The sequence below is a fragment of the Fistularia commersonii genome, chromosome 23 (genome assembly GCF_037954325.1).
Source record: "Fistularia commersonii isolate RoL2024-O1a breed Wild chromosome 23, RoL_Fcom_v1.0, whole genome shotgun sequence".
NCBI lineage: Eukaryota > Metazoa > Chordata > Actinopteri > Syngnathiformes > Fistulariidae > Fistularia > Fistularia commersonii.
Window position 1 is genome coordinate 1,794,884 of NC_141306.1, and position 24,394 is coordinate 1,819,277.

General features: G+C 38.4%; 1 protein-coding gene across 1 annotated transcript in view; it reads left to right on the top strand.

Annotated features, from left to right (window-relative positions):
• Positions 1-22,654, top strand: part of LOC147220609 (leucine-rich repeat transmembrane neuronal protein 4) — an 86,639-nt gene extending 63,985 nt beyond the window's left edge. The window contains exon 2 of the mRNA XM_086170622.1: positions 20,077-22,654. Within this exon, the coding sequence (XP_086026748.1) occupies positions 20,077-20,394 (318 nt within the window). The 3' untranslated portion in view covers positions 20,395-22,654. The remainder of the gene's footprint in view (positions 1-20,076) is intronic.
• The last annotated feature ends 1,740 nt before the right edge of the window (positions 22,655-24,394 follow it).

Genomic DNA, 24,394 nt, shown 5'->3' on the forward strand with positions numbered 1-24,394 from the left:
TTTTAACCACTTATCAGTGGGAAAAAAGCAGCGCTGTTATGCTACATGTGTTTCCATGCAACCACACACACACACACACACACACACACACATTTGTGTCGTGCGCGGATGGAGTTTAGGAGGGTAATGTTATGCATCCGTGTCATGTCTCCGTGAGTCGAGCCTTTGATTTCGTATTTTTAGCCCGAGCGAAAGGCGCGTTGTCAAAAATTCATTTCATCGCATGATGAATCAGCGGCGGCGCCTCGGAGCGGGTCGGCGAGTCGCTCAAAGGGCCCGGGTTTGATTTTCCCCGGCAGCCGAAACCCTCCCGGAAAAAAAAAAAAGGAGCGTGGGAATGGAGTTAATTCCCAACGAAAGGTCGGCTTATTTCCTCCGACCGCTCGTGACCCCGGGTCGCTGCTTGAGGACGGCGGCCTACGGGAGGGACGTTAGAGCGCCTGCTCGTGGCGGCAAATGCGAAAGGACGGCGGTCGGACTTTTAACTTCACCCTCATTCGTTCATGAGAAACGAAAAAGTAAAGGGTCAGGGATTCTCCATCTACTCCTTAAACATCTTCTATGGGATAAGGGCGGGAATAGGTGCGTGTCTTTGTGATGAATGAATGATTCAAGGGAGGCACGTCTCGATGGAGTGAATTGTTGTATTCATACACACACACACACACACACATATATAAATTGCATGTGAATAAGGAAATTAATTGCTGTCACTAGAAATTAGTGTTTGTGTAGATGTGAGTTGTGTATGTATGTATATTTACATATATACATACATACATGTTCATACATATAAACATATAATTGTATGCATACACACACACACACACACACCTTTATATATATATAGAGAGAGAATATGATATATAAGTCCCACCACCACCTTGAACTTCTGTGTTACACCTACAGCACACCTCACCACTGTCTCACAGTGAGCATACATGTCCTGCACCAGTCTAACATTCTTTGCTACTCCAGACTTCCTGTATATATATATATATATATATATATATATATATATATATATATATTTATATATGCACATATAGGCTTGTGTGTGTGTGTGTTTTGGGGGGGGGTTATGCTGGCTTGTTGTGTACATGAAGAGTTGATGGGCTGAAACTTGGTCCAAGGGGGTTGTTTTGCAAACAGGGGTGTCCTTCATTGGGGATGAAGGAGGAACTTTTGTGAATTTATTTGGATTGGAATGTAAAAAGGAGTGAAAGCTGTTGGATCCCATGGACTGGTGGTGGATCTCACCCGGTTGTTTGGAGGGTGCAGAAGGTCCTGGTCCATGTGTGCAAATCCTTCTTAGTCCTGTCCATCTCAAGTCCGGTAGCGAGGAAGCAAAATAAAAAAAATAACAAAGAAAAAAAAATAATGGGACATGGACCCAAGCAGGTGGGCGGCGTCACGTGCACGTCATCATCCCAGCGTATTGATCGGACCCAGCAGAAACATCACGTATCATCAGGAGCTAATTAAACCGCCGTCCAGGCGTCGCCGAACAAGGCTATCGATCGCAGTGATGATCAAGTGATTCACTTAAAATTGATCATCCAGATCAATTACAGTTTGGGAGACAGCTTTTTTTGGGTTTGTTTCCTGGATGTGAAGGTATTTATCTCTTTATTGTTTTTTAATTTTATATAGAAATTATATTTTAATGTATCCTGATAGGTCTCCATCTCCATCTCCATCTCATTGACGTCTCCAAAGTGTGTGAAGGATATGGATGGTAAAGAAACATCTATACCTGGTCAGGTGACCACTCCTAGTCAAGCCCCGCCTCCTCTGCATCGTCAGCTCTGATTGGATGAGCTGTGCATACAGTGAACGAATGAAGGGATGAATGACGTTAGATAACTTAATACACAAATTACTTAATTAATATATTTATCCATTAATATTCATTTGATTAGTATTAAAACCAAAGTTTTTAATTATGTTTATTTGTTCAGAGACTTCCTGATTAGCAGCACGGTCGCTAGCTACCATTGCTAATTATGTTAGCATATATCTGCCGTAACAAACAACCATTTATAACAAGGCGGCATTAATTAATTTATATATATATATATATATACTTTGCTTTATTCTCATATGCAAAAAGAATGTTGATCACCCCATTGAAGTTAATCTGACGGAATGATGTTAGATTACTTAATAAACAAATTACTTAATTAATAGATTTATCCATTAATATTCATTTGATTAATATTAAAACCAAAGTTTTTAATTATGTTTATTTGTTCAGAGACTTCCTGATTAGCAGCACGGTCGCTAGCTACCATTGCTAATTATGTTAGCATATATCTGCCGTATCAACAACCATTTATAACAAGGCGGCATGAATGTATATATATATATACTTTGCTTTTTATATATGAAAATGATATTCTCATATGCAAAAAGAATGTTGAAGTTAATCTGACGGAATTAACGGCTTTAAATCCGACGTTCTGTATGTTGGGGCGTAGCGAGCGAGCGCAGCGTGGGGTTGGAGTTATTTTGGTCGGTAGAGAAAAGGAACGTTCTCCAGCTCCAACCTCATTGTTCCACCAGAAGAACACTTGGCTGTCAGCGAAACACGGGGCAGATTAACGGGATTTGCTGTGTCATGACGCTGTAATCTCACAAATCATCTTTTACAGGGGGGGAACGGCATTTTAGTACCAGTCGCCATGACAACAGCTCACTGGCTTCCTGTAGAAAACAAATGGATGGATGGATGGATGGATGGATGGATGGATGGACTTTTTTATTTACCAAATATTTTGGCAACTAAGAAAGGGTAATTTAAAAAAAAATATATGTATAAAAATATCATAATACAGTGTGATGATCTATTTTAAAATGCGAAATATTGTTGAAAATATTTTATTTGTTTATTTATTTTATTTAAATTATTTTTTTTATTTATATATTGTGTTTGTTACTGTATTCTAATAATTGAATGATAAAATAAAAGGTTTAAAATTCAAATGTCATGATAATAATTATAGATAAATATCGTTATGCTTATTCTTAATCTTATTATTATAATTTGATTCTATTCCATTTCTTACTTTATAGATTGTATCTGTTACTCTATTATTACAATTGAATGATAAAATAAAAGGTTAGAAATTCAAATGCTATCATTGCAATTACAAAATTATGATTATAGTTAAATATTGTTATTCTTAATCTTATTATTATTGCTATTGATGCTATTATTATTATTATTAGCATCACTAAAATAATAATAAAATATAACAATAGTAATAATAATAATAAGAAGAAGAAGAAGAAGAAGAGGAAGAACAGCAACTATAATATCATCAATAATTTTATGAACTTAATAATGAATATGACATTATGTATGACATTATTATTATAATTATTATTATTTTCATTTTTATTTTTTTAAATCATCATCCCTTTTTTTGGAGTCCCGTCCTGCAGAACCTGTCTGCAGTTTTTTATAATGTCGATATCATTTAAGTCCCACGTCAGAATAGCGAGGGCATGATCCTCCCCACACACACACACACACACACACACACACACACACACACACATTACATCCCACGGGGATTTTTGACGATGAATTTGAAACGATATTGGAATTAATAAGGTGACGGCGTGTGCGGTTTCCTTTGGTTGCTTTAAGTGGTTGTCATCGCCTCTCCTTCCTGCTGATGGGTTTCCTGAGGAGGATGAAGGAGACGGGACGAGTGGCGGCCGGAGAATATCTTCTTCCTCCGCCGCTAACAATAGCCCTGTCACCCTCCTCCTCCTCCTCCTCCTCCTCCTCCTCCTCCACGTTCAGAGCCACGTCTCCAGAGAGAATGTCAGGGGAGAAATAAATCTCCCGGCCAATTTATGTAGAGGAAGGTGAACTTTTTCTTTTTTTTTTTTTTTTTTTTTTTTTTTAGGTTTTAACGCGACAGGTCCTTCGCTCTCAGGCCAGAAGTCGTCGACAGCTCGGAATGGGGATTCTCCCGGCGTCACTATCGCTTAATACCATTGGAATTCAAAAAAAAAAAAAAAGAATTGGGTGTAAGGGCGGCTGGTGTCACACTTTAAAACACATTTAACAATTTACTTCTTGCTAATTTAATAGGAAACAACCCTCGTGAATAAGAGCAATATCATAATTATTATTGATAATAATTGTAGCAATAATAAGCACATTATTATGATTTTTTATGGCTTCAGACTGCAGTAACACATTTTTATTATTATTGGTATTATTATTATTACTATTATTATTATGATTATTATTATTATTATTATCATCATCATCATCATCATCATCATCATCATCATCATCATTATTATTATTATTATGTGATAACTATTATAATAACATTATAATTAGTATTTTGTTATTGTTATTATTGCAGTCACTGTCATTATAAAATAATAGCAAAGAGAAGAAGGATGATGATGATGATAATATAATAATGATAATGATAATGGTAATAGTAAATTATAATGATTATTATTATTATTATTATTCAATCAGAATTATTTTTCATTATTATTATTATTCAATCAGAATTATTTTTCATTACTATTATTATTCAATCAGAATTTTATAATAATAATTATTATTATTATTATTATTATTATTATTATTATTATGTGATGGTATAATTTTTATATTTTAATTTTCATCATCATTGTTGTTGCTGTTATTGTTTATTTTCTTATTGTCCTTTTCAACAGTTCAAGAAACTCAAAAAAGAGAATAAATTACTTAAAAATCAAAGGGAAAAGACATCCCCCGAAGAAATTGCTTGAAGTATAACATTTAAGTGACTTAAAAATGTCCAAAAAACAGAAAAGACCACTTTAAGAAGCCGTGTTTCTTCAACATTCAAGAAAAATAAAACAAAGCTGATGAGCGATAAATGCGAAAGAAGTACAGGAAAAACAAACTTTGTCATGAATCACCCGAACCAGCACGATATTACATTTTTCTTTACTTAGCAGTAGTCCATGTCTTACCTTTTTCATTTATAGTTCATTTTTTTTTTTTTTTTAATTTAAATCAGTGTCACCTCTGGGTCTCCAGAGAAGGTTCAATGTTTTTATTTCATAATTTTTTTTTTTTTTTTTTTACATATAATCTTTTTTTTTGATTTCTTCTTTTTTATTTCTTCCCTGCAGTCACTGTAGCCCGACCGAGGCGTCAGCAGGATATACAGTATAATAACATTCGGGAATAAATAACACTGGGCTGCTGGCAAAGGGGGGGGAAAAAAAAAAAAGAAAAAACACTCTCTCATTTTTAATGAGAACGGAGCGCAAACAGAAACATCAGCTTCTCCGGCGCCACCAGGACCTGCATTAGTATGTACATAAAACATAAGGTGACAACCACATGTAGAAACCCCGGGCTGCCAACCTCGCGTCCGCCTTCGCCCGGACATTTCTTCACCTCGGCAGGCGCCGTCAGGGCTCTTCCAGGCCGAGGAAAGATGGGAAAATAAATGAGTGAGAATAATAATAAAAAAAAAAAAGGAAAAGAAAAAAAGCGATGAAAGTCAACTGGAGATTGTGTTCTGGTCGTGAAGTGAGTTAGCAAATGAATGAATGAATGAATACATGGATGGATAAACAAAAGGACAACCGCTTGAGTTTTTAGTTTTTCTTATGGTCTGGATTTGTTGCAGGAAGTGAATGAATGAACGAATGTATGAATGAATGAATGAATGAATGAATGGGCAGATGAATGACTGAAGACAAATGGAAAAAAAAATAGAAAGTTGGTCCGCGCGTTATTTTACTGGTCATCTGAAGACTGTTGGTGGAAGTGATTCAGGAAATGAATGAATGCGTGGATGATGGATGAATGAATGGATGAATGAATGAATGAATATGGATGGAAAAAGTGGTGGTGAAAGTCACCTAAACAACAGCTTGAGATTTTGTAGTTCTGGTTCCCAGCAGGCGGGATGTGAATCAGCAAATGAATGAATGAATGAATGAATACATGGATGGCCAAATGGATGGATAAACAAAAGGACAAACGCTTGAGTTTTTAGTTTTTCTTATGGTCTGGATTTGTTGCAGGAAGTGAATGAATGAATGAATGAATAGGCAGATGAATGAAAACAAATGGAAAAAGATAAAAAGTTGAGGTCCTTGCGTTATGTTTCTGGTAATCTGAAGACTGTTGGTGGAAGTGATTCAGCAAATGAATGAATGAATGAATGAATGAATGAATGAAAGTGGGTGATAGTCAACCAGACAACAGCAATGTTTGGGAGTTTGAGATTTCCTGATGCTCTGGTATTTTTGCAGGAAGTGAATGAATGAATGAATGCATGGATGGATGCAAAAATGAATGAATGAATATAAATTGATGAATAAAAACATACCTTTTGGTGAAAGTCAAATGAGCCTTGGATTTTGCGCTTTTCTTGCTGCCCAGAGTTGTCGCAGGAAGTGAGAGAACAATTGAATGAATGAAGGAATAAATGAATGAATGAATTTAAAATGAATTATTAAAAGGTCTAAGTGAAAGTCAAACGGACAACTGTTAGGGTTTGGGTTGTAGCCACCTTGAGCTGTTACAGGAAGTGAGTGAATGCATTAATAAATGAATGAAAACGGACAAACTAAAAATGATTTTGGTGAAAGTGGATAGTAAAAAACAACTTGAGTTTGTGTTTTTATTGTCGCCTGGAGCCGTTGCTGGAAGTGAATGAATGAATGAATAGATGGATGGATGAACAGATAAATAAACAAACAAACACTTGAATAGAGGAATAATGAAAACAGGTTGTGGTTAAGATCCACTGGAGTTCAGCTTTAGTTTGGAGTTTGCTTCTTTCTTGTCTTGGAGGAAATAGATGAATGAATGAATGAATGAATGATGAATGGATGAACAATTAAATGAATGAACGGAATAAAAGATTGCGAGAAAGCTAATCGAACAACAGGTGAGGTTTGAAGAACACTAATTTTGTCGTCTGAAGCTGCTCCAGGAAGTGGAATAATGAATGAATTAGTGGATGATTGAATGAATAAATCGATTGGGCCCTGGTTTTGATGGAGGCAGGTGATTGGCCGTGGGGTCGGCCGGCTCTCTGGCGCCCCCTTCAGGCGACAGGCGGTATTACATCCCACGGACGGGAACAATTTTTGCGGATCGGTAGGAAGAGATCAATCGCTCCTCCGTCTGCCGGGAAAAAGGGGAAAAAAAAAAGGCTGATCATTAATGAAGATGACTTTGCATCTCACACTTGATATATGAGAAGTTGCCATGGAAACAGTAGATCTCGGCGGCCAGGACGTCGCGGGAAGAATGCAGTGACGTCTTTTTCAACTGCATCAAAACTTTCTTCTAATATCTTGATTTATTCTTTTTTTTTTTTTTTTTTTTTCCGTCCACCCGCGTCGTCTCCTGATCTCATTACGTTTGCATTTTTTTTTATTTTTTCTCGGAAATGAATTTATCTTTTTCTCGTGAATTTTCCGACCACATCCATGTCGTATTTAAAGCTTCATCAACGTCGAGACGTCGACTTTCCTCTGCATATAATGAACTAATTATAAGGGTAGTTGTTATTGCTCCGTTTGTTTGTTGTTGTTTTTTTCAATTAATTGGATTTTTAAATCAAGGTCCTTTCTGTTCCCTTTTACTGATTATCAGGTTTCGGATTTTTTTTTTTAAATGTATTTATTGTATATCCTTTTATGTATATATATATATATATATATATATATATACAGTATATACTGTATATACTGTATATACAGTATATACATATATATATTTCTGGATTCTTGGATTATATTTTAAGAAGTTTGTCAAAGTTAATTTCATTTTGATTTGTTTACTTCTTAGCTGATAATTTGGGGGTTAAAAAGCTAAATGGCTAAATCACCAAATATGCTAATTCCTTATCACTTTTTCGGGGCATTTTTTTGGCTTATTTTTCTTTCATTATGTATTCTTCTATCGATTTATTGACTTTATCCATTCAATTCCAAATGCATTTATCGACCAGATGCTAAGTTTGTGATTGCCGTTGAATTTTTCCAAACTGATTTTATGTTAATCACACATACTACTAAAATATTATTTCAGTTATTTTCTATCTATTTCTTTATATTTGTTTATTATTTGGGGATTAAATAATTCAAATTTTTTTGAGGAAATGTTGCTCTCATTTTTTTATAAAAATGATTTTACATTAATTTATTTTAATAGGCAGATGACAATACTCTACTGTTATAGTAATACTCATTGCAGGAATTGTGATGCGTGTGTGTGTGTGTGTGTGTGTGTGTTTGCCACCAGGAACCTCCTGATGAAATATGTATCGGGGACCGGAGGATCCAGGCGGTTTTAATTAGTGTTTGCTAAACAGGCGTCTGACAAGGTTTGCCGGCGCGACGGCGGTCCTGGGACGCCATTAGCTCCCTTTTCAGGCGTGTATCGTGAAGAGATGAAAACGTAGAAGTCATAAGGGAAGTGTGTGTGTTTCATTGCTGTAACTATGGATCATTTCTTTAATTCATTAAGTGTAATGTTTCATGTAACGTAGAGTCGCTGGCGCAACTCCTAGCTCCTGCTGCAGAGGGGGCGGAGCCTATTCCAGCTGGTTCTAGGGCAGGAGGCGGGGCTTAGCCTGGACGGGCACCTGTCAATCAAACGGCTGCACATAGAGAGACCTATAAACTCACACTTTCATCCATCAATTGACTTAATTTTGGGACGTTTGAGGAAAACCCAGGGAGGAGAAGGTGGAGATTTTTTAATGATTCCAGCTGAAGAGCCTCTGGTCGTCGCCTGCAAACGGATATTTTATTTTCCTTTTTTTTTTTATCCTGTCATAAATGCATGCAGCAGAAACAAAAAAAAAAAATGGCTACGTCCTGGCGGGGACGGCGTCTGACGGCCACTTCGGCCCGCCGGTTAATTACCTTTTCAGAGGAAACATACGCCTCCTCATTAACGCCGCTCGCCGCAATCCATCATCGTTACGGCCAAACAAGTTACTGTTATCGGCGGGATTAAATCAACCTCGACTCTGCATGCACAGAATAATAACAGTGATCTTAAATATAAAGATAATAATCTCAAAATCTCTGCAAATTCTTTAATGATTTTCTTTCTCATTTTATTTTCATTTATTGCATTTTTTTCGTAACTTTCTGGATTTTATTTCTCTCTTTTCTCTCATGTAAAACACCACATTTAATAAGAAGATTTCCGTTTATATTTTAATAGTTTTAAGAATTTATTTTTCTTTATTTTAGTTGATTTATCCCGGGATTTTTGGACAATTTGGTCTATTATCTATCTATCTATCTATCTATCTATCTATCTATCTATCTATCTATCTATCTATCTATCTATCTATCTATCTATCTATCTATTTTCCATTTATTTACATATTTTTAATTTTTTTTTCATTGATCGAGTATTTTCTCATTCAGTCATAAATTTACTCATAAATAAATGTATTTATTGGACTTTATCTTTTGAAGAGGTTTTATTTATTCTATCTATTCATTTATTTTTTTAGACATCAATTAATTATTTTATTCACATATTTATTAAGCTATTTATAATAGAAAATAATTACATACTTGTATTTATTTTATTTTTTTAATTCTGATAATCTCTCCTTCATTTTCCAATTATTGCTGATTTTCAGCTGACTTTCCTGCAGTTCTTGTAACAGAAATCCTAAGAGTTAATCCCAAACTACCGAGGGAAGACGATTTCAGTAATCTATAATCTATAATCAATAATTTTTTTACAAAAAAATTCCCCCACCGTCCTTCCTCCCGATTTAAAAGAGCTCGAATCCACGGAAAAAAACGCAGGAACTTCCTGTTCCATCACACTCCCGGACCCTGTGATTAGTTGTGATGTCATCGAGGGTGTGTGTGTGTGTGTGTGTGTGTGTGTGTGTGTGTGTGTGTGTCATCCGACCCGGCCAGGTCGAGCAGCGAGTAACATTTCACAGCCCATTTGCGGCGAGCTACGCGAGCAACGCGTCATCGGTGGGCGCCCATCCATGCGTGAAGGTGGTGTGTGTGTTTGTGTGTGTGTGTGTGTGTGTGTGTGTGTGTTAGTGCGTGTGTGTGCGTGTTGTATCTTTTGCTCATCCTCCTCCCTCCGAGTGTAATCCGGACTTAGATTTCTGACCCCGCTGGACCTTGGCGGCGCTCCCGGTCTTGGACGCCTCACCTGTTAAAACGAGGCTCCGCCCCCAAAAAATCCAACAACTTGTTAACCTGTTAACAAATCACTTAACCAGCTGTCAATCACTCATTGTGGTTCACTCGGGATCGAATATTGTGATTAGATATTGTATCATAGAACGAATCTATCTATTTTTTTATTTTTTTTAATCTGTTTTTATATTATCTATCGATCAAAAATATGTATATATTTATATATATACATACATTTTTTTCATTTCATGTGTATAATTATATAAAAAATATATGTATATGTATGTTATATATTTGTAAACAATATAAAAACAATTAAAAAAAGAAAAAATGTGTAAGAAATCATATATGTATAAATAGGATATACACAGTATTCACACTGTTTATGTACAAACTAGACTCAATTAAAAATCAATTAAAAAAACAAAAATTACTTTTTCATGATTTTCTAATATTTTGAGATAGAGTTTTTGAGTTTTCTTGAGATGTAAGCCATAATCAGCAATATTAGAATAATAAAAGGCTCGCAATATTTCACTTAATTTGTAATAAATCCAGAATGTATGACATTTTTGTTTTTGTAATTGCATTACAGAAGATAAAAGAACTTTATCACAATAGTCTAATTTTCTGAGCCAGTCCTGTATAGATAAGTGTATATGTATGTTTATATATTTGTAAACAATATAAAAACAACCAAAAAAAATAAAAAATGGGAAAAAAAAATGTTTATAAAGGATATACACAGAATTTACACTGTTTGTATACATATATAAATGCTCCCATATGTAAACAACTAAAAATGGATAATATGAATAAATATATATTGAAAAAATGAAAAAAAAAATATACACACCATATATATATATATATATACAGGACCGGTCCATTGCCAGGGCTATTCTAGAGGTGAAGGGATATGTGTGTGTGTGTGTGTGTGTGTGTGTGTGTGTATGTGTGTGTGTGTGTGTGTGTGTGTGTATGTAAAGTTAGCACAAAGGGATGAAAGTGCTTTATAATGAGGGACCGGTTTGTAGGACGACCTCAATTGCAGGAAAGACCGAATAGATAATGAATGAATGAACGTTTGGCGGCAGGAAGTCGTCGCCTTCACCTCGGCAAAAATGGCGGAACGTCACCAGCGTCCCGAACGCCGTCACCGACTCCATCTTGGTATTTTCTGCCTCCACGCGGACGCCATTTCTCGGAATTTCCAATATCCTCAACGGAACCCCATCAGAAAAGTCGTTTTTGACACGCAAAAAGGCAGGAAATGCAGATTTCTACTCACACATGCAAATGATGTCATGGCGTGAAGAGGAACACACACACACACACACACACACACAACCACAGTGACCCATGCAGCTGGGAACACACAGACTCCCGGAATATGTGTGTGTGCAAACACACCCACGGTTCGGAGCGCCGCTCTCTGTTTTGCTGAGCGGGAGTGTCGCCATGGACACCACAGCAGTGACAGACTTTTAATGCACAACATCCTTGATTTAATAGATTATATGCATATGTGTGTGTGTATGTTTATTTTTCTAAGAAGACCAAAATGATTAGAAGAACACGGTGTTCCTCAGAGACTTCTGGAACCTGGACTTCTCCTGCCAATCACAACAATCACCTGTCAATCACAGGGTCTTCTCGCCATTCCTTCTCTTATTTGGATCTCCAGACAGTTTAGCTTCTGCAGGCTGGAGAACATTCAGGGAACCGAAGAAGGAGAACATGGAGAGGACCAAGAATGGAGAACCCGGAGACACAAACAGAGTCCAGGACAACCAATGGACACTTCCTTTGGACAAGTGGACGGAGAACCTGAAGGGAAAGCAGGCAGGAGAAGATGGAGAACCTTCTCGCAAGTGATCGTGTTTTTTTTTTTTTTTTTATGACTTAGAGACATATGCTTAGAGAGCAGTGTTTACATCGTTCGATTTTCTGATGATCTGGTATTTTTGCAGGAAGTAAATGAATGAATGAATGAATGAATGAATATGGATAGATAAAATATGATGGTGAAAGTCAACTGCCAGGGTCCGCAGGGTTTGTTTTTGTGGTCGCCTGGAGCCGTTGCAGGAAGTGGTTTAGCTATGAATGAATGAGTGAATGAATGAATGAATGAATGCATGGATGCACAAATGAATGAATGAAAATTGCTAAATAAAAAAATCCCTTGCGGTGAAAGTCACGTGAGTCCTTGATTTTGCGCTTTTCTTGCTGCCTAGCGTTGAATGAATGAAGAAATAAATGAATGAATGATCAAAATTGATTTATTAAAGGTCTCAGTGAAAGTCATTGGACAACTGTTAGGGTTTGGTTTGTAGCCACCTTGAGCTGTTACAGGAAGTGAGTGAATGCATAAATAAATGAATGAAAACGGACAAAGTAAAAATGATTTCGGTGAAAGTGGATGGTAAAAACAATTTGAGTTTGTGTTTTTTTTCATTTTTTATTTCAGATTTTGTTTAAAAAATCATGAATAATAACAATAGTAAACAATAATAAACAGTAACCTGAAGGGAAAGCAGGCAGGAGAAGATGGAGAACCTTCTCGCAAGTGATCGTGTTTTTTTTTTTTTTTTTGTTTGTTTTTTTTTTGACCTAGAGCCATTTGCTTCTCAGATTTTGGTTAAAAAAAATCATAAATAATAACAATGAAAAACAATAATAAATAGTAATAAACAGTAACCTAATGTAAAAACAGGCAGGAGAACATGGAGAACCTTCTCTCCAGTGATAGTGGATTTTTTTTTTTTTTTTTTTTTTGACTTAGAGACATTTTTTATTTCAGATTTTGTTTAAATAAATCATAAATAATAGCAATAATTAACAATAATATCAACTAATTATTAATTTATTCATTTATGAATTCATTTGTGTTATTTTTAGTATTATTATATCATTATGGTGATGATGATGATACTGGTTGAAATAATAATATCATCCTGATGATGATAATAATAATAACAGTACTCGTACGAACTTCAGTGCTAAACACTTGTAAAATATATTTAATGTAATAAAAATACTAACAAAAATAGTAATAATAACTGTAACTATTATTTTAAGTAGCAATAGTAGTATTATTTTTATTGCTGTTATTTTTATTAATGCTTTTATTATTGTGATTGCTATTATTGCTATAATTTCTTATTGTTATTATAATAATTAACATTGCTATATTATTATTGTTATTATTGTTGTTGTTATATTATTATTATATTATTATTATATTATTATTATTATTATTATTATTATTATTATGTTCTTGTTACAAACTGGGTAAATTGGAGTCTCTGCAAGGAAATTAAGTATGAAGTAAACAGCGGTGCAGGGAGGAAATGTTCTGCAGTACTCAGATCTGATTCTCACAGCCGGGTTATTAAAGGGCGAAATGTTGGAGGACACAAACACACACACACACACACACACACACACACACACACACACACACACAATAGCAAAGCCAGCTTTAGTTTAATCAACAGAAATGAGCCCTGTTGTTGTCGTGACCTTCATTAAGGCCAAGCAATAAGGAGGCCCCGAACTGACCGTCTACTCTGGCTGGCATCATATTGTTTTCTCAGACTGCATGGCTGAATGCGTGTGTGTGTGTGTGTGTGTGTGAGTGTGTGTGAGGGTTATGTGTCTACTTCCTGATTGGTTGTTACAAGTAGAAAAAGAAAACTTCTGCAAAACAGCTACCTGTTAAAAAAAAAAAAAAAAAAACCCACATTCTCCAATCTCCCTGGGAGACAAATGAGTGTGTGTGTGTGTGTGTGTGTGTGTGTGTGTGAAACAAATCTTCTAGAATCAGTTGTTGATAGTTGCATAGTTGTATGTTTGTATTTTATTCATTCATTCATGACTTTATGTTTACAGATAGGCTGAGCTGCTCATGAACGACAGAAAAGCAAACCGCTAATGTTGAATAATACATAAAAAATAGTCGATAAAAATACTTATAAAGTCGAACTTGGGCTTACAAACGTCCCACATCACGAACAAACTGGCTGATGAACAGTTTCCGATCAAATCGAGCCGCCAGCTATTCGTGTTGTAGCGTAGCGGCAGTCATGCTCTGCTACTACGCATTGTTTACATCGTTTGTCATCAATTTTTCCTGTGATAACGCTTTCTTCGTGAAGTTAGCCTTCATTGTGGCTCACAAAACGCTAAAAGTAGTAGTGCTAGCGATGTTATGAATGATGTTATGAGCGATGTTAGTGTTAAAGATGTTGCGGCGAGATGGCTAAGACAACCACCTGTAGCATCCAGGAGGACAAAGATGAGCTAACGATATGGCTAAAGGGGTGGCTACGTTAAAGAAGCTAATATCTCAAGTCTTTGTTGAAGCACAAAAGTGATGCTACTTTGGATGAATGAAAGACATGGAGATAGCATTAGCATTGGCGCTAGCGTTAATATTAGCATTAGCGAGGGTCTCATACACAAGGTCGCTTTACTTTTGCTGAATCAGCAAAGGCAACGCTAAATAGAAGTTCTGGCAAGAAGAAAAACAACACCAGAAGCATGTTAATAATTCAGGTTATCTTGTAATTTCTTTCCCCTTTTTGTTTTTTTTCGCCACAAAAATCCCATAAAATGTTAAAAAGTGTAAGTGTCACTGGAGTTGCGAAACAGCGATTCGGGTCTGCGAGCCGAGCGAAAAAAACAAAACAAATGAAATTCACAAGCCGAGGTCATCCAGTGCTCAGTTTATCCACGGATATGTAAAGCAGGTTACACGCAGCTGCCGGTTCAGCCGCCTTCAAATGCACCGCAAACCAGTTCGGCGCCCGCTTTTGCACACGCCATATTTGCATTTATGGGATGTAAAGAGGAAAACAAGAGGTCGGCATTAGCGATGCCGGATGATGCTCCAATTTGTCAGGCGCCGCTGAACACGGCGCCGGTCCGACCTCGGGGTTCACCTCGCCGCCGCCGCCGGTCGGCGCCCGACGAGCCCGACGCCGGTCGGATCCGAAACCGAAGGACTTTTTATTTTTCTTTCTCCCCACGCAAGGAACTTTAGAAGTGGCTCTGAGCGACAAGGGGAACGAGTGCGCGCTTGTTTCCATGGTAACTCGTACGAAGTATGTACTCGAGTATGTCGGCAAAGATAGACTTTCAATTCAACGTGAAAAAAACTTCCAACCTTTCTCACGTTGGTCGCGGTTGAAAATCGGGTACTCAACTGAAGCACCATTGTGTGAATGCATGTGTGTGTGTGTGTGTGTGTGTGTGTTTGTGTTTGAGTTCATACAAGTGTGTTTGTATACAAGTCACTGTAGACATTTGAGAAAAACAGGTTTTTGTGTCCATGTGTGTACATGTGTACACTTGTGTTTGTTTACATGTGTGTATGTGCACGTGCTTGTGTGTATTTGCATATCCATGTCGTTGTGTTTGTGTGTGTGTGTGTGTGAATACACAGATGCATTTGTATACCTTTATATTGCTACATACAGGTTTCCTCGTGTGTGTGAGCTCTGCATGTGAGTGTGTGTGTAAACACACATTCACATACATGCATGCATAACTGTGTGTTTTTCTGAATTAAGAATGCGTGTGTGTGTTACGTTTGTACGTGTTAAGTGTGTGTTGGTGACTTTGTGTGTGTGTTAGAAGACACACAACTATGTTTGCATGTATGTCACTGTAAACATTTGGAAATATAGGTGTGTGTGTGTGTGTGTGTGCGCCCATGTGTTTGTTTACATCTCTGTATGTACACATGTGCTTGTGTGTATTTGCGTATCCATGTCATTGTGTGTATTTGCATGTTTGTGTACATGCATGAGTAACTGTACACTTGTGTGTGTGAATACACAGATGCTTTTGTGTACCTTTCTATTAGTACCTACATGACTGCATGTTTGTGTATGCGCTCTACGTGTGTGTGTGTGTGTCTGTAAACACACATACATATACATGTTGATGCCACTGTGCATTTGCATGTGTGTGTGTGTTTGTGTGTTTGGGAAAAGATTCATATCCTGAAAATATGCTATGGTCCAAAAAAACAAGGCTGAGAGTGAATATTGTTTAATTAATTCGTGGCGGGTGGAGGAGGGGCTGGACGGGGGGCGGATTTGAGGTGGAAGGTGGACGGCGGTGGGTTGAGAGTGGGAGTGGGGTCTGGGGGGGGCAGTAATCCACTGAGTGCCCATAATGTAATGAGTCAGCCTCCCTTAATGGAGTCCATTTGAGGGGGAGAAAGGAGGGAGGAGGAGGAGGTGTGCTGGTCGGGTGGGTGAATGACAGGTGATTTTTTTTTTATGGCTTCAGACTGCAGTAACACATTATTATTATTATTATTATTATTATTATTATTATTATTATTATTATCATTATCATTATCATTATCATTATCATTATTATTATTATTATTATTACTATTATTATTTTTTTTTTATTATTGTTGTTGTTGTTGTTGTTGTTGTTGTTATTGTTATTATTAATTTTATTACTATTATTATTATTATTATTATTACTATTATTATTATTGGTGGTGGTGGTAGTTGTGGTAATTTCATAAATTGTATTTTATTATATATTACTATTGTCATTCATCATGATACTGTTACTACTACTAATAATAATGATAATATAATAGTAATAATAATGGATTAGTAATATTGTATTAATTGTGTTATTCTTTTTGTTGCTGTCATTAATAATTATAGTAGTATGATGTCTATTAATATATTATTATTATTGTCATCTTTTTCATACTACTATTGATAATAATTGTGATAACATGATTACATGATTACAATAACATGATTATTAGTTTTTAATTTAAGTATTGTTGCAGGGTGTGTTGTTATTTCTTTTGTTTTTGTTAATAATTATGACTATTTTTATTATTATTTTAGTTTTTATTGTTATTATCATATTACTATTTTGATTTTGATTACTATTTTGATTACTATCATTTTTCTTATAATTAGTTAGACCTTGGATAAGCTGCAGAAGATGGATTGATGGATTATTACTGTCACAACTTCTATCACCTTTTCATATTTATGGGTTATTTTTTTTTAGTTTTGCTCCTCTAGCCTGCAGAACTACCTTGACCCAGACTTGTGCTATATGACTTTCACACACACACACACACACACACACACACACACACACACGCACACACACATACACTGGTTGCAGTGGCTCTCCAGATGTATTTATTTCTAATGTTGTCTTCTCGTGATGCTGGAAACGTCAAACCCCCGGTCGAAGCCGTCGACCTTGCTTTTGAGCCGCACGATTCCTGACGTATCGTAATTTTAAAATATTAATAATCCCATCGGAGGATATATATATATATTCTTTTTATTTGTTTGTTTTTCCTGGACGTGTTTCCTCACAGCGACGCTTCGAAAAAAGACGCCGCTAGAAAATGAATTTCTCCGGTGGGACGGGAGGGAATCTCTGCTTTATTTGTTTTCACTAATTCCTCAAATTAGCCGGAACTAAACACTCTTCAGCTAATTTAAGGGCGACGCAGCGGTTAGCAAGAAGGTCCCCAGTTGGATTCTGCATGGAGTCTCCATGGTCTCCACATGTCATTGGTTCCTCAGGGTTCTCCAAGTCCTTCTTATTATAACATCAATAAAGTGGAATCAACCAAAACCGTATTTCCACTCCCGTCCTCAAAGCAAATCGGAATTGTCTTCCGAAATCCCCGTTTCTGTCTTTGGAAAAAAAAGACAAAATCCCAAAAAGTCATGTTTTCACGGCGTTTCGGGCGTCTCTGGGTAAATTAGGCCATTAAATTTTTAGGACGTGGATGAAGGAAGGTGCAGTTGTGACACTTGCTTTTGCCTGGATTATTCATGTTTGCCGTGACGGTGTCACATCTGCATCCCCCGATGTTGCTTTCGTGCATGAGCGTGTGTGTGTGTGTGTGTGTGTGTGTGTGTGTGTGTGGAGACCCAATGAAGTGTCGCTCAGCCAGGCGGCGGCGTTTAATCCAGGTCAGCAGCCATATTTTTATTCCTGCTGTGGACATGGCACGTCGGAAAAATTCTTAATTGGCTTCTCTTACTTTATTTATATATTTTTTGGATTAAATTGAGAGGGTCCATGGCTGGGACAGGAGTTGTGCAAGTGTGTGTGTGTGTGTGTGTGTGTGTCTGGCAGTGTGTTTAGGTGGGGGAGGGTAACGCAAGACCAGGCACACAACCAGATGTGACAAGCGCTTGTAGTAGTCACTCTGGAGAAAAGAGAATAAAAAAATTAAAAAAAACAACCATGGTTCCTGTAATGAAGTGTGTGTGTGTGTTAGTGTTTCAGCAAGTGTGTGTGTGTGTGTGTGTTTGTTGTGCTATTATGACCAGCGAGGCCACATTTCAAAGACAAATATCGATTTCTAATCCATAAATTCTGAGAAATAGTCCCCAAAAATTAAATTAAATTAAATTAAATTAAATTAAATTAAATTAAATTAAATTAAATTAAATTAAATTAAATTAAATATATTGATCCTATGTCTATTTTTTTTTTTTGTGTGTTTATCTATTTTATTAAAATATTCTTTTTAAGGATTTTTTTTTTTTTTTTTTCCTCTGCATATTTGAGTATTCATGGCTCGGCTTCAGTGTTTGGAGGTCGCGGCGTTGGCGAGGATGGGGGGGGTTCAGGTGTTCGCCATGTGGGGACGGCAGACGATGGCCCGGCGCCCACAGCTGCCGCCGGGGCCGGGAGGGGGGGGGGCTCGGAGTCACACGGGGACGGCGAATGTTTTCCGAGTCGGCTGCTTGAACTCTTAAATATTTACCGACTTTGCGAGCCGATGTTTAACGACCGGACCGCCGATGTAAAGCCGGGGACACGACCGTCACCGTGGTTACGGTTGTCGAGCAAATGTGGCGTTGACGGATCAAGCATGATTGGTCGAACTGACCGAAAGGCAAGTGAACGCATCATGAACGTGCCTCTTGGTGTTTCAAGGGTAAACAAACATGGCTGACAAACGGTTGTCTGTTGTTGTTGTTAGCGCAGCTATCTGCTCTGTCCTCCATCATTGTAGTCCAGTTGAGCCGCCATCTTTGCTTACATCTTCCCGCTGATTCCCGCCATCCAATCACGCAACTTCTTGTGTCCCACCTGCTTTTTCATTGGTTGTTTGCGACCTGTGTTTGCAATGCTCAGTTTGTTCGATGAGACGTGTCCGCTAGCAGGTTTCTAGCCACGCCCTCTGACCCCGACTAGCCATGCTACTTTTACATTACAAGCAAATAATTGAAACATTTTCTCATCCATAAATATTTAATCATTGTGAAATATCTGGATTGTAAGGTGTAATGTAACTTGAGCAGTTAGCGACTGTTAGCGCAGCATTGATGTTCTTGTTTATCAGTGATGTAGCCTCACTGGATTAGAAGTGAAAAACAAACAAGAAAAAAAAAAAAAAAAAAAAAGAAACAGTGTAACAACTGCTTATCAAGCATTTTATAATGAAACTGTCAACTTCACGGGCAGCAGCCAATGGGAGAGCGCCGGTTAGGCGGATCAATAGCATTGGTTCATTTATTGATCTGTTGTCAGTGCGGCCGGGGTCACGGCGGAGTCAATTGCAAGGGGCGGGGCTTAAAACAGACCGGCTGTCAATCACCCGTCCGCACGTAGAGGCGATGGATCTCATCTGGGTCGGCCCTCCGTCGACATGGAGGCGTGACTTGGTTGCCGCGGTGACGGGACATCCAGGGGTCGTGGGGGGGGGGGGGGGGGCGTCCGCCTGCGGAGCGATCCTTCAAGGAACCGTCCAATAGCGTGATCCCCTCATGAATGAATGAAGATGCTTCCGTCTCGCTAATTGCTAATTGCTAATGAACTCCAGGTGACCTCTGGTTCTTCTGACCCCACCAGGTCCCCCATCAGATGGGAGCGCTGACCTTCTACCGCTATGAGCAGCCCATCGTGGACTACTGCCAGGCCCACCAGCCCCTGCGGCTCAACATGGGCTACGAGGGCCCCCCCCAGGGTCTGGAGGGCCTGGAGGACCTGGGCCCCTGCGAGCGGGGAACCATACAGACAGTAGCGCTGCCCGCCGTACCGTCGGCCGCCAGCATGGCCGCCGCCGTGCAGGGGTCTCGCTCACCGCCGCCGCCCCTCAGACCCCCCGTCGAGGCCGCCGGCGGGGGCCTCCCCCCCGAACACACCGGCACACTCAAATACAGACGCTAGCGAGCTGACGGCGCTTGTGGTCAGCTAGCGGTGGTAGCGGCGGCGGCGGCGGCGGGGGAGGGCCTGGTCGTCGGGGGAAACGCGACTTTTTTCCAAGAGGGGCAGGCGAGCCGGTTGCACAGCGGGGGAGGATTGTTTTTCAGAACCCGGTGACCTTAACTGGAGACGGATCTGCACACACACACACACACACACACACACCGGGAAGGACGCCTAGCATCACTTTGGACCACTACCACCATCAACAACACGGTTATTATCGTCATCGCCCGCGGTAACAGAAGTGCACTTTCTCAGGAGGGTGACGACGTGAACGGCGGGAGGCGTTTTTTTTTGTCTTATTTCATTAAAAAAATTTTTTTTTTTTTTTTACTCGCTATTATAATCAAAAACAGTTCAGCTCGACTAGCTTTCAAATCCACGCCCGTATCTCCGTTGTTTTCTCGGGCCCGTCGTTTCCGCTCGGGAACGTGAAGCCGCATGTCAAAACCAAAGACTTGTGTTTTTTTTTTCTTTTTCCTAAAAAGCGCCGTAAGCTAGCCTCCGCCGACTCACATCCGTCGTTCTCCGTCGTTCCCGGGCCTCCGCGTCAAACGTCTCCTTGTAAATGACGCATCCCCCGGCTCAGACAGAATCAAGGGCGGTTGAGAAACTGTTGTACATATTCTCGCAAAAATAGTATTAAAAAAAAAAAACACAAATGGTCGCTTTCTCTGGAGGTTGGAACCGCTCACTGCCCCGCTGTGGGAGATGTTGTGACTCCGCCCACCCGACGGAGGAGTTTTCGGAGAGGGTCCGCGTTCCCCCCCCCTGCAAACCGGAGAGGAAAGAGCTAACGCTAACGATAGCGGTGTTGACTCCTACTCCCCCCCCCCGTCTCCGAACCCCCGCCCTTCGACCCCCGTCTGGGAATTATCGCCTCTGTCTTTTATTTTTAAAGGGGGCGGCTGTGGCGCCGGATTTCAACGCGCTGCTTTTTTTTTTTTTCTTTTTTCTGTTTTTTTTTTTTTTTTTTGTTTGTTTGTTTTTTTTCTCCTGCTAATGCTAACGCCAGCTAACGAGGACGTCGGACAAATTCCGTTGGGATTTAACCTCCCGGCCGGATCCGCCGGACGCACTCTGGGATTGGTTTTCTACTCAGCAGCAGTGGGACACTTCGGATATTTGGGACTGGAGAAACTGCAAAGGGGCCAAATATATATATATATATATATATATATATATATATATATTTAAAACCTGCTTGTGTCACGATAAGAGATGACAAAACTATATATATATATATATATATATATATATATATATATAGGGAATTAATTCTGACTTCTTTTCTTTTTTTGGAAGGGGGTGGGGCTACGGTATTGACATAAGGCGTTTTTTTTTTTTTTTTGTTTTGTTTTTTCGGAAGAGTTTCGAAGATGATGTCAAGAAAATTCTATATCGTACGAAAAATGGACACAAACGGAATATTTATCGTGTAAATAGAGAATCTTTAGGGTCCGGGGGGCTTGAAACAAAAAAAAAAGGAAAATGGAGACGAAAAAAAAAAAAAAAAAAGAGGAACTTCTGTTGAAAAAAAGAAGCAAAAATTCTCATGAGCGGATGCGGGAGCCTGTTGCCATGACGACGCTGCGGAGAGGTTCCCAACCACTTGTTCCAACGATATTTTTGTATCTGCTTCCCGTCCCGCCCCCTCGCCTTTTACCGTCCAGACACAGGTCGATGTTTGTAACTCGTCTGATCTTTTTCTTTTTGTTTTTATTTTGGGTGTTGAAATCCAGTCATCTGATTGGCTGAGAGGACAGGAGGAGCAGGAGCCCTGACTTGGATTACGGTGATCGGTTTCCAAACAACGTTTTCTTCTCATCAAGTATCGTAAGATCCCGACAACTTGATCTCAGAGAAATGAAAAAAATATACATATATGTATATATAAAATATATTTTTTTTTATTTATTCATTTTTGACATTTTTTTTTTCTTTGAATTGAATTGAAATAAGGTCTTCATATAGGCAAATTGTTCCGTAAAACTACAAATATGCATTATATAATTTATATATAAATAAATACATATATATATATATTTTTTTTCTCTCTTACTATCCCTTTCTCATTAATTGATTTTCTTTTCTTTTTTTCAATATTTAAATAGAAGGTAATCATTTCATTTACTTAAATGAATTTTCATTTATTTTCATTTTAAATAAAACTACAAATAGTAGTTTGATAGCAGTTTATATAAAAAAAAATATATAAAAATTAAATGTGTATATATATACATTTTTTTTTTTTTTAATTTGTTCATACAAATTAAGCCCAAAAGTCGGTAAAAATTTCCCAGAAAAAAATTGAGAGGAAATTTCCTCCCTCAAATGTAGTTAATCTTTTAATATACCTACAATATTAAAACATTTTGAATTTGAGTTTAAAACCATTTACAAAAAGGGATTTCTGGATCAATTTGTCCGATTTTACGATAAACCGCATCGTGACTTGGGAACGAAAAAGACGCGGACGAAGAAGAAGAAGAAGAAGAAGAAGAGGAGACGAACCTGTTTTTCTTCAGCTTAAGGAATCTGTGTGTCAAATTTAACCTTAACGTTGTCGCTCTTTCATTTTATTTTTTATTTTTTATAAGGAAAAGCGACCCCCCCCCCCCTTCAGTATGTACAGGTTACCCCTCCAACGCCCCTTTAGCCCCCTGGCTCGCTCAGTCCGGTAGCTTAATAGTGCTGGTGCAGTTCACTTTGTAATAGCAGCTGTGCAGCCGATGTCTTTCTAAATGCCCCCCCTTCACGCCTCTTACCCCCCCAAACCCCCCCAAACCCCCTGCTCCGCGGCACCCCACTAACTCCTTGGCCTGAATATCCGCGTCTGCCTCCCCCGCCGACCCCCCGGTCAACCTGTTTTTAATGGTGTCCTATTTCTGTCCGCATGCTGATATTTTCGGAAATACGCGCCCGGCTTTTCGGAGGAGAGCTTGAACCCGAGGCGAGCGGTAGAGGAGAACCCCCCCCCCCCCCGCCCACACGGACGGAGAACTTTTAATCCGACATGTAGATCCGACGTAGAAAAGAAAAGAAAAAAAAAAAAGTCATCGCGATTAAATTTGCATTTTTTTTTTTTTTTTTTTTTTTATACTTTACGTCGTTTTCAAGTAAGTTCGCAACAGTTGAAGAGCAACTGCGCGGGAAACTAATACATCGGGACGCTGGGTCGACGTCACGATGTTGACAAAACTGTAAAAAAAAAAAGGCAAAAGTAGCGGCAGTGCGACACAAAGTATGCTAATTGTTGAATAGTTTTCTGCAGTTTGATATTGTAAATTGCTAGATGATCACTATGCTTTGAGACCAGGCTAAACTATGCTAAGCTAACTCACAATATTTCCACCAGACCCGAGAGATACTGAGATGGAAATCTGAGACAGATTGCGATTTACATGCACATTTTTTTTTTTTTTATCATTTTCAGACCCACATTGTTGTCCCACTAAAAGTTGTATTTCTTTATTTCATTCCTTTTTTTATTACATTTTTTTATCCTCTGTTGTTGATATTTATTTTAACCCAGCTGTTTGTTAGCTCATTTAATTCCATCGCCGATATGCATCCTTGATTTCAAAATTATGCTTAAATAATAATAAAACAAAATAAGATATAACAAAACAGATTTATTTTATTTATAGAGCTCCAAATCACAACCCGATTAGGGGCAACCTTACCAACTAATCACCTGACCACCTTAGACACTAATTGCTAGTTAAGTTATATACCCTTAAAGCACAGCCTTGGATTAATTTTAGCCGTTTGCTGTTCTAGTAGTTATATTAAAATTGCTAATGTCATTTTTCTCACAATTAGCGGATGGAAAATGAGAAAATGAGCTCTGAACTGGACGGGATGTTTGGATCCCGCAGTCTTCTGTCCATCGGATAGCGAGGGGGCGAAAGGCGCTAGATGCTAACGTTGCGCTCTGGCCTAAACTCCGGTTCCGTCA